This window comes from Pristis pectinata, chromosome 5 (assembly GCF_009764475.1).
Source record: "Pristis pectinata isolate sPriPec2 chromosome 5, sPriPec2.1.pri, whole genome shotgun sequence".
In the NCBI taxonomy this organism is placed as follows: Eukaryota; Metazoa; Chordata; class Chondrichthyes; order Rhinopristiformes; family Pristidae; genus Pristis; species Pristis pectinata.
In genome coordinates this window covers 35,139,205-35,156,905 of record NC_067409.1, presented here as the reverse complement: position 1 = coordinate 35,156,905, position 17,701 = coordinate 35,139,205, and the positions used below count along the sequence as shown (strand labels likewise).

Sequence of the window (17,701 nt, the reverse complement as noted above, 5' to 3'; positions counted from 1 at the left end):
TTAGGTGTTCTTTTCTCATATAATTAAATCTCCTTTCAATTTTCCTTTTGTATTATGTTACTTAATAAGAGAGTGGGAGGTCTAGATTACTTTTTTTTACTCCTTGTGATTATATATATTAACTGTTTGATTGTTATCCTGATCTCTTTGCACCATATGTATAATTATTAATGTTATATGTATTAATTTGTACTAATTTGAAAATTAATAAAAAGATTGAAAAGAAAAAAGACAGTTATAAGACCATAAACATAGGAGCAGAATTCGGCCATTTGATCCATCAAGTCTGCTCCACCATTATTTAACTTATTAACATTATTTAACTCATTAGCTAACTTATTTTTCCCTCTCAACCCCATTCTCCCTGCCTTCTCCCCGTAACCTTTGATGCCCTCACTAATCCAAAACCTATCAAACCTCTGCTTTAAGTATACCCAATGACTTTGCCTGCACAGCCATCTGTGGCAATGAATTCCACAGATTCACACCCTCTGGCTAAAGAAATTCCTCCCCATCTCTGTTCTAAAAGTGCATCCTTTTATTCTGAGGCTGTGCCCTCCAGTCCTAGACTCTCACACTACTGGAAACATCCTCTCCATGTCCATTCTGTCCAGGCCTTTCATATTCAGTATGTTTCAATGAGATCCCCCCTCATTCTTCTAAAATCCAGTGGTTAGAAGCCCAGAGCCATCAAATGCTCCTCATACATTAATGCTATCATCCCTGGATCATTCTTGTTAACTTCCTCTGAACCCTCTCCAAGGCCAGCACGTCCTTCCTTAGATATAGGGCCCAAAAACTGCTCACAATATTCCAGATGTGGTCTGACCAACGTCTTAGCATTACATCCTTGCTTTTATGTTCTAGTCCTCTCAAAATGGATGCTAACATTGCATTTGCCTTCCTTACTACTGACTCAAACCTGCAAGTTAACTTTTAGAGAATCCTGCACTAGGACTCCCAACTCCCTTTGCAAATCTGATTTCTGAATTCTCTTCCATTTAGAAAACAGTCTATGCTTTATTCCTTCTACAAAAGTGCTATGACCATACACTTCCCTACGTTGTATTCCATCTGCCACTTCTTTACCCATTCTCCCAACCTGTCCAAGTCCTTCTGCAGACTCCCTGCTTCCTCAACACTACCTGCCCCTCCACCTATCTTTGTATCATCTGCAACTTGGCCACAAAGCTATCAATTCTGTCATCCAAATCATTAAACATAATGTGAAAAGTAGGCGGACCCAACTCCGACCCCTGCAGAAACACCACTAGTCACTGGCGGCCAAACAGAAAAGGCCCCCTCTTTATTCCCACTCTTTGCCTTCTGCCAGTCAGCCAACCTTCTATCCATGCTCATACCTTTCCTGTAATACCATGGGTTCCTATCTTGTTTAGCAGTCACATGTGCAGCACCTTGTCAAAAGTCTTCTGAAAATCTAGGTAACAAATTCCACTGACTCTCCTTTGTCTATCCTGCTTGTTATTTCCTCAAAGAATTCCAACAGATTTGTCAGGCAAGGAAACCATGCTGGCTTCGGCCTATTTTATCATGTGCTTCCAAGTACCCTGAAACCTCATCCTTAATATTGGACTCTAAAATCTTACCAACCACGTGAAGTCAGGCTAACTGATCTACTAATTTCCTGTCTTTTGACTCCGTCCCTTCTTAAAGAGTGGAGTGACATTATTTCCCTTGTTATGTTTGCTTTCAGAAAGAGTAACATATAAAAAATGGCATTAAGTTTGGAAAGCTTGCACTCAACAGATTGCCAATGTCCTCTTTACTAAATTTCAGGCAGATACATAAACCCAAAAATCATTACGGATTAAAACGAATTACAGACAGAACAACAATTGAAACAAAGTAAATCAAAGGACTTGCATACTGGGCAGGGACTCATTGAACCATGCACCCAATATCCATTCAGTGAGTGCACTTTGCATCACTCATCACTGTGCAACTCACCATCATATTAGTCTTAGCAATATAACTGCATCATATAAAATGGTAGCCAAATGTGCTTCAATAGTCAGACAATAAGGTGCAAGGCCATAACAAGGTAGATTTTGAGGTCAAGAGTCCATCTTATTGTACCAGGGGGACCGTTCAATAGTCTTATAACAGCAGGATAGAAGCTGTCCTTGAGCCTGGGTGGAACATGCTTTTCATCCCTCAGTATCTTCTGCCCAATGGGAGGGAGAGAAAAGAGAATATCTGGGGTGGGTGGGGTCTTTGATTATGCTGGCTGCTTTACTGAGGCAGCAAGAAATGTAGACAGAGTCCATGGTTTCAGCAATGTGCTGAGCCTGTGTCCACAACTCTCTGCAGTTCTTGCAGTCAGGGGCAGAGCAGTTGCCATACCAAGCCGTGATGCATCCAGATAGGATGCTTTCTATGGTGCATCGGATAAAATTGGTGAGGATCAAAGGGGACATGCCAAATTTCTTTAGCCTCCTGAGGTGACCTTTCTTGGCTGTAATATCTACATGGTTGGACCAGGACAGGGCTATTGGTGATGTTCACTCCAAGGAACATAAAGCTCTCAACCCTCTTGAGGTTGAGACTGAGCTAATATCACCAGAGATGTTAACTCCCTTTCTGTTCTCACAGATGCTGTCTGACCTGCTGAGTATTTCCAGTCTGTTCTCTCTTTTTATTTTTTTACCCTGCAGTTCTTTTGTTTGATTTCACTTTTTCCCACTCTGTGTTTCCTCTGTTTAAGGTTTAGAGAATATGGTCAGTCAAGGCAAGATACATGGACGAAAGGACAGTTTTATTAAAATGTCCCCACATAATGGTTTCCTGGCGCTGTGGATTTGTAGTCGACGAGTTGTTGCCATGGCGCTGAATTTTTCGGCTTGAAGACAAAAGGCGCCCTCAGTGTAAATCTGTCATATGGAAATCGTTCAAGTAGCTGCTGGAGAGGAAACGCCCACCATTCCCGAATGAAATCCATTTTCTCCCAGAAACATAAACTTTTTAAAATTGATTCCAAAACAAAAAGAGAAGATAGTAATTCGAAACTCAATGGAAAGTAGAATTGGTATAGAAATTGAAATGAACTTATTGATTACTATAGTTATAAACCGTAATATTAGCCTACTGTTAGGTCCGGTTTGAAACTCACACACATAATACGAGTAGTGAGGGCGTTTTCTCTACGAAGCAGGTCGGGCAATATGTTTTCAAAATACTTTCGAACGATTAAAACGATTCGGGTCTCTGCAAATTCTAAATACACGGGGATGTTAATTAACTGAATATTTCAAGATTCCAGATAGGATTTTAATTTAAAAGTTGATTTGAGGTTTTACGGTTCTCAAGATGCCTAAAAGTTACAGCGTGGAAGTTAGACGGAGCCGCCCTCCTCTGAACTCAGACCCCACCCAACCCAGGGAGCGAGCTGTATCATCAGTTCTGCTCACTCAAATCCCTATCACTCACAGACACCCGGTGAAAAGCCTGTAAACGTGCTTTCTATAACGGTCCTGTGGATTTCACTGACAAGTCAACTCTCCCCCGTTTTATTTTAAGGCAAAATGAAACCAGTATTTAGGTAACAACCAGTTTATAAGTTCTCATGTCACTAAACAAAAGGGAATATATTTATCTGCTGAGAAATACTTTCGTGGTTGCTGCCATCAGAATTTACTTTTGACTGTGTTACAGTGACCTCTGGCGAAATTATTATAATGTCTTACAAATAAAATATTGCTAAGAAGTCAACTATTAGGTTAGTGGGGATAGTGTGACTTCTGCTAAGTTTAATTGACTCCAGAGAATTGGGTGCCAACGGAGCCATGCTTTAGGGACTAAGGCATCTGCCCGGTACATTGTGCAAAAGGGAGTAGCGTCACGTACGCCCCCTCCCTTAAATTTCAAATGTCCAGTCCAATCCTGATGCTTGCAAACATCACTCTCAAGACGAAAGAAAAAAAATAGCCCTGCCTCCAAAGCTGTAAGTGGTCCAAACAATGCCGTTGCTAACTGCCGAGTGGTTCTTCCGACGTCAGTCTCGTACCAGGAGCGAACTACCAGGAGCGCTCCCTTATAAAAGCCAGACCTCTGCAGGCAATCCCTCTCTTGCAGTCGAGATATTTGTGCTCGGGGAACAATTTTCAAACGCAGCATCCAACAATGGAAAAGGGATACAGAACGAGCAGATCCAGTGCCTACCGCAAGATGTTTGTGGAAAAACCGATTAAAGTTTCAAGCAGCAGACGCAGCTATACGGTTCGCGGGAATCCGCAGAGCTTGATCACCTCTGTCCCGTCCAGAATGAGTTACTCGATGCCGATCAGGGCGCAAACTACGAGGTTTACGAGGAGCAGCGTTCCCGTAGTGGCTTCCAGCAGCAAACCTCAACTTTGCCTTGGTGGATGCAATGAACACGGAGTTCAAGGTGAACGCAGCAATGAAAAGGCTGAGATGATTGAGCTGAACGACCGCCTCGCCGGCTTCCTCGACAAGGTTCGAGCACTGGAGCAACAGAACAAAGTGCTGCTGGCTGAACTGGAGCAACCTGAAGGGCAAACGCCCGTCCAGAATCGGGGACCTGTATGAACAGGAGCTGAGTGGAGCTGCGTCTGCAGGTTGACCAGATCAGCAATGAGAAGTCCAGGATTGAGGTGGAACGGGATAACCTGGCCGATGATCTTCAGAAGCTGAGAGAGAAGTAAGTCAGACCGGCTGTGCATTATTTCCACTCCTTTTAATGGGGGGAGGGGGGGGGGGGGTGGGGGGGTCGGGGCGGTGGGCTTTTTTTCACATCTCGGAGAAAGAAGTACAAACCAGGCAGGGAGTTTCTTAACGTTCCCCTAAAATCCAAAGAGAGACACACTCTCCCATTGAACCTCTCCTCGCGTACTGCAGAAAAAAAGGACATCTTTCATTTTAGGAAATCGTGATAGAATTGTTTGCAAACCCCTAAGTATCGATAGTTAATTCTGGCTTCTAAATCTTCAAAAACAAATGTAAGTTTTGTTCTGCTGGAAACTTGAATCAAAGTCAGAAAGTATTAAATGAATTAATAAGACGGTAGCAAAACAATATTAACGTTTCAAGTCGATGCCCTTTCGTTAGAATTTGTGCAGAATCCCCCTTCCAATTAAAACGAGATTTAAGTGTAGTACCAAGGTCGTATCAAACTGTTAAGTTCTAACAGTTCTGACAACTGCCCAGCTATTTTTGCAAGGAAGGTCCTTTTAACTTCTGTGCCACATTTGATAGATGTTTCCAGTTTGGTCTTTGCGTACTTCCCGCGGTTTTTTGTGTCGACGTGAATGCTCTGGGGTGTGGCAGGGTGTGAATGGGGCGGGAGAGTCAGGAATTTGCGGGCTGAAAAACTTGAGACTGCGTGGGGGCTGTCTCCGCGTTTACACAGGGGGCAGGGCAAATCACACAGGCTCACTGCTCTCCTGATTTTCGGAAGATTTTTATTTATCTGACAGCATGGTAATACATAAATGACATTCCACACATAACACTTCGATACCTTTGAGGAGACTCGTATTATCAATGCCTTTAAAAGTATGAATGCTTCTTGAATTAAAGTCAACGATTGCCCCGATGAGTAAGCATCCCAGCAATGGGCTTCTGTGAAATCGTTCTACTGTAAAATATGGATTGTCAACCGCTCCTAATATTTTGGCTGTAACCGTAACTATGTTAAAATATTTGAAAAAAAAATGCTTTCTTTGCAAAAGAAACGATTTCGGTGTGTGTAAGACAAAGAAAACTGGGTGAATAGTTTGCAAACTCAATAGATCGGGACGGAAGAGCATAGTTAAAACTACAAATCACAGACCCTGCGCCTCAAACCGGAGTGGGAGTGACAGTTAATATCAACACTTTTATTACAGGTTGCAAGATGAAGTTATTCAACGGGAGGATGCGGAAAACAACCTGGCAGCTTTCAGACAGGTGAGAACGTGATTCGGCTATGTCCCGATCGCCCACCCCTGCTCTTAGCCGATTCCCTGAAATCCGGCACCATCTCAGCAGGGATGACCCATTACAAATTGGACTGCACCCCACCCCATCCGGATATGGTAAGGTCAGTCGCATACGGGGAGACACACCCAGTGAATCGTGCCACGTCTAATGCAAAACAATGCAAAGGATATCGCTCTCATTTCCATAGAGTCTTGCAGCAGGGAAACAGGCCCTTCGGCCCAAACCGTCCGTGCCAACTAAGTTGTTTATCTGAAGTAGTCCTATTTGTCTGCGGTTGGCCCATATCCCTCTAAACCTTTCCTACCCATGTACCAGTCCAAATGTCTTTTAAACATTATAATTGTACTTGCCTCGACCACTTCCTCTGGTAGCTCATTTCACATACCCACTACCCACTGTGTGACCCTCAGGACTCCTTCCCCTCTCACAGACCTATGCCCTCTGGTATTAGACTCCTCTACCCAGGGAAGAAGACTGTGACCATCACCTTATCTATGCCCCTCTATAAGGTCACCCCTCAGCCTCCTTCTCCAGGGAAAAAAAAGCCCCACTCTATCCGGTCTCTCTTTATAACTCAAGCCCTTCAGTCCCAGTAACATCCCTGTGAATCTTTCCTGCACCCTTTCCAGCTTAATATCATCTTTTGTATAGCTAGGTGAACAGAACTGTGCACAAGCGTGGTTTCACTGACATCTTGACCCAGTTGTAACATCTTGGCCCAACTCTTGTACTCAGTGCCCTGACCAATGAATGCAAGCATGCCAAATGCCTGCTTCACCACTCTATCTACCTGTGTTGCCACTTTCAGGGAACTATGCACTTGTACCCTGAGGTTGCTCTGTTCCACAACATTCTCCGGGGCCCTGCCATTTACTGTGCAAGTCCTGCCCTGGTTTAACTTCTGAAAATGCGACACTTCACACTTATCCAGGTTAAATTCCATCTTGCATTCCTTGGCCCCCTTTCCCAGTTGATCTAGATCCTATTGTAATCTTAGACAACCTTCTTCAGTTCACTGTCCCACCAATTTTCACACCATCCACAAACTTACTAACTACTTTCTCATCCAAATCAATAATATAGATGAACAACAACAGGTGACCCAGCACTGATCCCTGCGGCACACCACTGTTCACAGGCTTCCAATCTAAAAAGCCCTCCTTTACCATCCTCTGACTCCTTGCGACAAGCCAATTTTGCATCCAATTGGCTAGCTCACCCTGAATCCCAAATGATCTAACCTTCAGGACCATACCATGCTTCATCTTATCTCAGGACCTTCCCTTCCCATGAATCAACCCTCCATTATTCTAAGTTACTTTTCAGATGTCCTCTAGAATTGCTACACATGTATCTGTGTGCAGATGCGCACGATTCCAGAAAGGAATGTAACCATTTCTGGTGCCTGGCGCCTTCTCAAAAACCGGCATGGAAACAAATAAAAGAAAATGATGAACATTTGAATGTTTTTGTTTCAATATTTTAATATTTTGACTATTTGTTCTGCAAATAAATTACATTCCTTAAAAAGGTTGGTCAGGTTCTTGCCAACATTTGCATCCTTTTGCTGCCCTTTCAGTCGATCATTGATCATGACACTATTTCCAAGCAGCTATGATTCAACCCATGCAGAAAATTTTTACTTAATCTGCCCACCAGGAAAGTGAAGGAGCAGGAAGAATGATTTTACCTTCCAACAGGAATATTCCGTCTTCCATCATTCTTGCTTGCCATTGAAGTCAGGTTGGGTGGGTTGAAGTCCTACCAATGTCCCACCCAGAATGTAAAGAGAAAATGACCAGCAGCTGGGGCAACATTTGTTTTTTTTTTGGGGGGGGGGGATTGAGGAGGAGATTCACAGCTAAGCATGACCTTGTTCTTACTGTCTATCCATTAATACCATTATTCAATGAATACTTATCAAGAGTTGAAAACTTAGCTTCTTTCCCTAGTTCAGAGACTGCTGATGTTGGTGGAAATACTTTTAATGCTCTGGCCATGATTCGTTAATTCAGCATAGATCAGGAGCCAAAGCTTTGAGATAGCAAAATAATGTGTGATTCACTGACTCCCTGAGTCAGCAGCGTATTTTGCTGATGATGTTCTAGAATCACTGTCGAGAAACACAAAAGAGCTGCCTGGGGTGGCATGGCCTGCAATTTCTTCCTCTTCCTGAGGAAGTGGCTGGTTTATGCTAGTTGACTGCGTGCTGGTAGTCTCTCTCTTCTCTCTGAAGTCTAGTTTGGACAGAATTATTGGTGCAGCAGCTGGCTGATGTCCCACTCACTACTTTAACATCCACGTGGCCCTCTTGTTTCTTTTGGATTTGCTACGTGCTAAACAAAAATCACTGGGTTTCTAAGGACCACACCCAGGCATCTTCGTCGAGACTCTGCGTCAGTCCTTTTCACTGTACTTGAGAAACAGCACCAGCTTTAGTTGTATAGAAGAGTTTGTGCACCTTGCTGTCATAAGACTCTAACTCCTGATCACATAAAAACAACTGTTGGAATAATAGTGGCTTCAAGGAAGCAGCTGCATACTTTGTCCCAGTAACGTAAAGTGATCTCCAATAGGGATTTGTCTTGGAATGCTGTTACACTGAACACATGGTATGCCAGTAAACTAAAAAAAAATGAATAGATGCCTTTGTGCACCAGGAAACTAGTGGATTAGTGCAGTTGCGGTAGCAATGTGGCATCTTATTGATGAGAAAGCAACGATGCTGAATTTTACTGACTGTGTATAAAATATTTTTGCTCTTTTACTGTCCAATGTGGGTGGTCATCATAAATGCATATAGGTACTCAAATATTTGAAAATATTTATTGTTTTATTTGAATAAAAACAAACTAATTACCAATTATATGCCATCAGCTGGGTAAACAACAAAATACTCAAATACTGTGTTTCATTTAGCCATTTCTGTTCATATTCCTAACCTGTTGGTAGTTACACAGACCAAGGTCATTTATAATTAATGTTCTAACACTTAAAACTGAACTCTTATTTGTAATTATTAATCTTTTTACAATTTGTTATATGTTGAGAAGAATATTCTCATATTTTCGATTCAAATAATGTAATCATATAATTCTAAAAGTTCATCAAAAACTTGACATTGATTCTGGTCAATAATTATCCTCTACCAATGCCAACTAAAAATATTTTAAATATCATAATGGTACAACTACCAATATAATATTTAAAATATTTTTAGTCTCCCATGTCATTTGTCAGACGGCATCATTTCTGTAGGATTCCTCATAATGGAAGTAACATTCTTTTAGTTTTCTAATCGGAAGTAATCAGAAATATAATATATTTTTTCATGACACATTCGACAGTTGAATGAATATATGAGCCTAGTACAGTTAATTGAGTAAAGATGCCCCTAACCACATTGGTGGCTCAGGTAACAAGAAGATAATAATGCCATTTCATAACTGACCCATTTTCTAAAACAGCCAGCCTTGTGGCTGTTGTCTGATGGAATCATCAAACTCTGCCAATTAAACAAACTCAATCATGTTTAATTAGACAAAGTTGGATTATTTTTTATCATTCACATTAAATTGGAGACTTCATAATAACATGTACTCTATTGAAGTTACTGTATCAAAGCTCAAGTTATAATTAATGTCATTAACTGCTTGATCACCAAAGGATTCACTGCCAATTTAAAAATCAGTATATTTTCTTTTGTTATACCCTTCAGCTCAAAGACCAAGTGTATTTCCAGCATGGAATACACATAGGTAATCTGGCACCACAGAATGAAGTGCTTAATTAACTTCTATCAGAATTAGAAAACTCTCTTTAATAAAGGAAACACGTTTCCCTTAAAGATACTGTATTTTAAAACTTACATAAGCGATGGGTGTTTGATTAATAATGGATTTCAATCTGTTACTGAAACAAATTAATTGGCATTTAAGACAATGACTGTTTTTGTATGAATTGTAATCTCTTAATTTTCAGCTATTAATAACAACCCCCACTCTAAAAGAGCAGGACTGCACAATCACCATTTGATTGACCATGAATGACTGAACTTGACATCAAAAAGATCACATGCCTACATTTTTTTCTGCTTGAGTGCTGATTCTGATTCTTTGTAGCTTCCTTTTGATTGTGAATGTAAAACTGCTTTGCTTCTAATTTTGGCTTAAATGGCAAATGTCATATTTTCAGATAAAAATCTTGTGTGGAGGGTAAATGTCAATATAGGTTGGTTGAGCCAAATGCCTTGTTTGTGTGCTGTAACTTCTACATTTAGCTATGTAAATGTTTCCAGAAGGGGGCAGCACCAAATGGCGTTTCTGTCCAGAGCATCAGGAACTTTATGGTCATTCAATTGTGAAATCATAAAATGCTATAAAAAATTAACATTTGAAAAATTGTAGTGATGATCAGAAATGGTTGTTGCTAGCTCATTTGCCACATTTTGTGCATTTTATTTTAGGCACTTGTCTTATTTGGGCTAAATATCTGCTATTAATCATTCAAATGCCAGTTTGCACTGATGATTGAGCAATTACTTAAGCTGACAAGTGACTTAAGTTATTAACTTTAGTGTTACAAATAGTTTGATGCAGTCCTATTTGAAAGACAAAACCAGTAATGTGACTGAATCATCATTAAATAATCAGTAATTTCAAAATCAAAAATAGCTCCCATTGTCTATCAGAAATTTTTTTTTACCAATGACTTAACAATGATTCATAAAACCCTAACATAAAAATGGCTTATGGTTGTTTTCCTTCATTTGGTTGCAAGGGTAGATGGAAAATAAATTTACATTTCATTATATCAAATATGATTGCAATTCTACCTGTAATAATTACAAATGAAGTCAAGTATTGAGATTATTTTATAAAACCTTCAGAATAACTGCATTCAATAAATTTTATCATTGTATTAAAAGGATGTGGACGATGCCTGCTTGGCACGCTTAGATTTAGAGCGTAAAGTCGAGACACTACAAGAGGAAATTATGTTCTTGAAGAAACTTCATGAAGAGGTAAGCATATACTATTGTTTATTAATTTGAATGATCATTAGCATAATATTTATATGTACTATTATATATAACATATGGATAATAATTTTAAAGTATCTGGCACACAGTGCTTCAGCCAAGAGATGACTTCTTTCCCTGTATTTACCTTCCTTCCTCAGGAAATTCAAGAACTGCAAGCTCAAATCCGAGATTCGCAGGTCAAGGTTGAGATGGATGTGGTCAGACCCGACCTGACTTCAGCACTCCAGGAAGTTCGTTCTCAGTTTGATAAACTTGCTGCTAAGAACATTTATGAGACCGAGGAATGGTACAAGTCCAAGGTAAGGTTTTTTTTAGTGGTCAAGATAATAAAAAGGAGGTAAAACTATCAGCCAATTAACATCTAATCTGTATCATAGAACTTAAAGCTACTGCTTCGCCCAGTGCCCATTTTCATGCTTTCACATATTTTATATCAAAATGGATCTTCTTCACATTCATATCTCCTTACAAACTTCTGCCAGCTAAACCAACTCTACACTGACTCTCAATGCATTTCTTTTTTTCAAAACTATTACTCAAAATTACAGCCCATAATTGTTCCCAAACCTCATCTATTCTTTTGCACTGAACCATTGAGGTGCTCCACCCCAATACCTAATCCAATTTAGGCACCCAGATTGCCCAGTGGCTTTCACATTAATCACACCGGTGATCACCGATCTGCTTGCCTACTTCCATAGTCAGTCACATGGTGAGAGCAAGAGAGCGCGATACAGCACAGAAACAGGCCCTTCAGCCTACAGATTCCACACCAACTATCAACCTCTCAATTCTACTTATCCTACACTAATCCCATTTTATTCTCCTCACATTCCCATCAACTTCCCCAGATTCTACCACTTAACTACACACTGGGGCAATTTGCGGTGGATAATTTACCTACTCACCCATGTCTTTGGGATGTGGGAGGAGACCAGAGCGCCCAGCGGAAACTGATGCGGTCACAGGGAGGACATGCAAGCTTCACTCAGTACCCAAGGTCAGAATTGAACCCAGGTCTCTGGCACTGTGAGGCAGTGACTCTACTAGCTGTGCCACTGTGCCACCCACTTTCTGTTTAAAACATCCACAGTTTAATACAGCAACCTCCACATCAACCAAAGCAATGTGCAGGGATCGTTTTGCCAAAACTAAATTTAATTAAAAGTGATAAGAATGTTTAATTTTTTTGTTTGGATCATGGTAAAAGCAGAAATCTAGTCAGATTTACTCATGGAAATCTGTCTTGGAACAGCTGGCCGATGTAAATGATGCTGCCTCTCGTAACAATGATGCTCTTCGCTTGGCAAAACAAGAAAATAATGATTACCGCAGACAAATCCAGACACTGACCTGCGAAATTGATGCACTGAAGGGAACGGTAAGTTGTCCATGTACCTAAATTCCAGCCAAATAAATTTGCTCACAGAACCATGAGCTCTATCTACCAATGACAACACACACTGCATTTATAAAACCTATCTAAATATTAAAATATCCCAATGTATTCAACAAAACAGATTATGGAATGAAACATGATCCAGAGCTACCTTAAGAGCTAATAGGAGAGGTGTCCAAATGCTGGCCTGGCCAGTTAGCACATCGCACAGATGTGTTAAAAAGTAACTTGATCAAAGAGATAAAAAGCATCTCAAAGGAGGAGAGAGTAAGAGGTTTGGTAGAGAATTAGTTCCTGAGAAGGCCTAGGCAGTTGAAGGTAAGGCTATCTGAGCGAAACAATTAAAACTGGCTATGAGCAACAGACCGGAGTTGAAGTGCAAAGACCTCAAAAGGTCATCGGGCTGAAGGTTATAGGGATATCGTGGAAATACAGAAGAGAGTGGCTGTGATGGAGCTGGAGAAGATATGTGACTGGAAGCTGATGACAGAATCAGAGAAGACATCAAGGCTGTGAGCAATCTTATTCGGCTACACACAGTGGCAGGAAAGGGGAGAGGGATTGAACTAGTGGCCTGGGGTTGGTGCTTGTGGCAAGGACTGAAGAATAAGGCTTTGTTTTTCCCAATATTCAGCTGGAGAAAACATCTGCTCTCCTGAGCTGTGTGTTAGAAAAGCTTCAAAACAAGTTAATTCAAAGGAAGGCTTTGTAGGTGAGGTAGAAATTGTTGCCACAATGTGGATGATTTTTGTTAAAAAAAAAAAGTCCAAGGAAAAAATTAAGTCAAGAAATCTTCATAGACGTGACTTGCAACATGTTGAATTAATTCAGATTAGTTGGTCCTTCCTTTGCTCAAGATAAAATGGTTTATTGCATGCTCAAAAGTGTAATTTAATTTCAATTAGTCATTAATTACAATACAGTCATATGCAAAATGGTGGCATACAGATCAAGACAGTTTTGTTCAAGCAGTGTGGTCAGATGATGCCTTGAGTATTGTAGCCTGTTTTTATACCTATTTATACCTTTGAAAACACTTCTGTCCAGTTTACCTTTTAAATTAACATTAAATGCAGATGATCAGAAACTTCAGTACAAAAAAGTCTTTCATTTAAATTGTTACTGTTATGAATGCAAATTGCTCTATTTGAGGAATATTTCAATTAGTATGAAAAGTAAACAAACTGAAGCATTACCATATTTTATGTCTTGCCTGAAGTCTCAACTTAAAATAGTATGGTAATCAAACTTGTACACAGTGAAGTTTATGAATGTGTAATAAAAACAAAAAATACTGGAAACAGTAGGTCAGGCAGTATTTGTGAAAAGAGAAACAGTTAACATTTCAAGCTAAAGAATTTTCATCAGCACTGATAAAGGGTCATTCTGTCCTCATGGATGCTGCTTGACCTGCTGAGTATTTCCAAGCTGAAATGGTATTGGGATTATTGAAACAAACATAATTAATTCCATCTTTCATGCACAAATACAAGTTGGACATGTTATAATGAACTGAAAGAAGAAAATGAAACACCAACCTAATTTTGTTCATTAAAACAGAATGAATCGCTCGACCGCCAGATGCGGGAAATGGAAGAACGGTATAACGTGGAGCTCAATAATGCCCAGGACACCATTTCCCAGCTTGAAGATGATATCAGTAATTTGAAGGACGAGATGGCTCGTCATTTGCAAGAATACCAGGAGTTATTGACGGTTAAGCTGGCTCTTGATGTTGAGATTGCAACATACAGGAACTTACTGGAAGGTGAAGAAAACAGGTAAGACATTTTTTTGATTTAAAAAAAATCTTTATCATTCAAAAGTTTTTGGGAGTCAGAGGATAGTTGTTGCAATAAATATTTACTTAGATTTCTTTATCTTATGACTGCATTGATGTAAACCTCAAAGATTAAACAACTTGCTCTCTGAAACAAAAATATTTCATCTATAATTAGGGTGCTCTTTGATAATGTTGTAAACATAACAGTAAGCTGATTAGACTTCTTGTCATAACTGTGGCAAGAAGGATGATTTGCCATATCTCAGTAATGAAGTCTGAATGAATGTTCCATAAATTTTAGAAGTTTTCTAGCTTGTAAAATCTATTAGTTCTTGGCTAGGCTAATTATAAGGATCAGATCCACCAATATTTTTTCATGTGAGCTAAGGATAGCGAATAAATGTTGCCCATATCCTTACATAAAGAAAAAAAGTCACCAGAGTCCCATGCATGCAGAGCAATAAACCTTGTTGCTTCGGGTTGGATTTTGCAAGTGCAGTAAATACCTAGATCTTCACTGATGGCAAGCAGACTTTTGAGCTCTTACATTCATGATTTTTTTTACAAATCAGTTCTATTGTTCTGGAGGAACTTATTGGGAGGAAGGAAGAAAATTCCACAAGATGTAATTGAGGCCAAAAACTTTGAGTCTCCCATGAGGAAATTGGCTGCTAATAGAATTCTATAGAAAGATAAGTTCAATGGAGCAAATGGTATTCTTCATCGGTATTTACCTATTGTTATATTTTTATTTAGGATTAGTATGCCTGTGCCCTCATTTGGATCTCTGAGCCTTGCTGGTAAGTTCTTTTACAACTAAATGGATGAGAAGATGTTTGCAGAATATTCGGGAGAGTTTGCTTCAAATTTACTCAAATTAGGAAATGGGAAATCTTCATTGATATTTTGCTCAAAGTAATACAAAATTATATCTTTCCTTACAGATGCCATGTACGAGCAGCAGCCATTTGAAAGTCGAACATCAAAGAAGAAAATTGTGATTAAAACTGTTGAGACCAGTGGTGGTGATGTTAGTATAAATAGTCATAAAAAATCTATTGAAAGAATACACATTTTACCAGCTGAAAGATAATGTATTTTCAACAATTTCTTTTTAATTGCAGGTGATCAGTGAAACTACCCAGAAAATTGAAGACTGAACATGGTCAGCAGCCTAAAAATGCTCATCATGTGCAATGAAGCTGAAGCTGTTTCAAAATAAAAGTGCTAGACAAGAATGCCGCTCATCCTCTTATTCAAGAAGAATACTGTTGGCTTTAAAGTGCCTTTCTGCATCTAATTGAAGAGTGCCAGATTCAATAAAGTTTTATTATAAGCTTTATAGAGAAATTAAAATACAGTAAATGGCTTTACTGAAGTTATATTACACTCTGTTTATGGAGAGGGTCACTAGTTTACAATTGCACAGTGATGACTAGCAATACTTCACCAGTTTTGAATCTTTATTTACACTCAGAATCACAACTGCTTTTTATCTTTCCCCAGTAATTACCTGTAAGCGAGCTCGAATAAAACATTGACCAAATCTACTCTTTGTCTTATGTTTTTGTTAATTCAATAACTATTTTGTTTAGATCATAACAACTTCCACAGACTGCTCTTTGCAATTCCCCAAGAAGCATGTACAGCTAAGTTATTTTGTGAAATAATGTGTTGCTTGCAATGCAGCATTGGTAGGGTTGCCATCTGAGAAGCAATAAATAAGAAACAAACATTGCAAGCTTTTAAGAAATTGGCATATCAAATGCAACAGAAAATTATGAGCGATTTTGATAGGATGTTCTAATGATGTAATGCTTTCTAGTGAACAGATTAAGAACAAAAATGAGATGGACGGTTCTAGTCTAGATGGATGGTACTAGTGGAGAAGTGTAAGGAGCTATAGTTCTACTGTGTTTGCCTCTGTGTTCCAAGTACAATTTTAGTCCTTAATGCACTTTAAAATCCTCCTTTTCTGGATTTGGTTCCCTTAAATGCCAAACAAAACAGTAATGCTGAGATATTGGCAACTTCTTTTAATAATACGAAAGAGCATGTGTGGAATAGATTGTATAGTGAGTATACATCAGAACATTGTTAATAATTTCCTGGATAACTTGCAACTTAAATTTGTATCATATGGTGAATGTTACTGGCATTCAAGAAGATTATGGTTTAGTCTGTGTGCATTTCATGGAATAAACGATGAGGAGCAATTCGTGATATGCATAATTAGTTCATCAATTACATTACCTTCCCGAGGTTTAGATCTAAAAACCATCCAGACTTGATGGATTAGAAAAACTGAGAAAAAGCAGAAACATCAGGTAATTTCTAGGATACTTGGAACCCTGAAATAATGTGATTATTACAACCACTCCTGTAAAAATCAATTTATTTTGAAGCAGGAGATAAATAACCACAAATTTTAACACTAACATTTCTGATTATATAATAAACCATGGTCTTTGATAGTTCTCTTGCAACTTGGCACATTGCTTAGTTATTGTGTGGGGCTTTGCGTCAAACCTCAGCAAGAAGGGTTTGTGGATTTTGTGATAGTCCTAGCGGGCAGAAGCTCCAATATCTGGCCATTATGAGTAGGGACAGTATCTGAAGAATTTAAACTTTGGGCTTGAAGCCAATAAGAATGAGGAAAGGGTTAGAGAACACAATGCTGGTTTCTAATTGCCTTGGAAATAAATAGTGATCCAGAATGAGAAATCAAGAGTCAGGCCGGAAAACCTGATTTGTAGATAGCCGAAGCAAAATAAGGAAAAAAATTCTTATGTTCAATATTGGGGGGGGGGGGGGGGGGGGGGGGAGGGGGTGGTTACCTTCCAGGAGTTGATGGGTAGTCAGCTACTAAACATTGATAAGAGAGACAGGCTGGGGATTAGTACGGACATTGGAAGCTAGGGATTTGAAGGGGTCTTGGGGCAAGGGTTGAACTCTCTGACAGCTGGCTAAGCTATGCCAGCTACTAGAGCTGCCAAAAAAAATTAGCAGTAATAGAGAGGGTGCAGAAGAGATTCACCAGGATGTTGTTTGGAATGGAGGGTTGCAGTTATGAGAGATTGGATAGGTTGGGTTTATTCTCATTGGAATGTAGAAGACTGAGGGATTATAGAGGTTTGTACAATTGCTAGCTGCATTGCTCGGGTTGTTGTACTGACAATTATAATGTTTGCTTTTATTTCCATGCAATTGGGTTTAATAACACTTCTTGGAAATGAAATAAAATCTAACTTAAATATATAATCCATGAATAACATAATTAAGGGGTTGAAATTATATAGTTTAACAAAAATTACCAATAAAAACCTACACACTGAAAATAAATATGTATACAAAAATTACAAGTGGGTGAAAATGTATAAAAGAAAAGAACAGGTGCCTTGTGCCCTTTCGTATGTTTATGGATTGATCAAGATGTGTTAATGGACAGGATTGAATATCCATTTGGTTAACCTAATTGGGGAATAATTAGGTTTATGCAGAGAAAAAGTGAATTAGA

General features: G+C 39.3%; 1 protein-coding gene across 1 annotated transcript; it reads left to right on the top strand.

Annotated features, from left to right (window-relative positions):
• Nucleotides 1–4,064: 4,064 nt before the first annotated feature.
• LOC127570380 (type III intermediate filament-like) lies at nt 4,065–15,734 on the top strand. Its single transcript, XM_052015899.1, is given in 13 exon segments — nt 4,065–4,359; nt 4,361–4,400; nt 4,403–4,524; nt 4,526–4,579; nt 4,581–4,678; nt 5,865–5,925; nt 10,886–10,981; nt 11,140–11,301; nt 12,258–12,383; nt 13,962–14,182; nt 14,941–14,984; nt 15,129–15,214; nt 15,309–15,734. Coding segments are annotated over 13 exon segments (1,365 nt in total). The 5' UTR covers nt 4,065–4,140; the 3' UTR covers nt 15,345–15,734.
• The last annotated feature ends 1,967 nt before the right edge of the window (nt 15,735–17,701 follow it).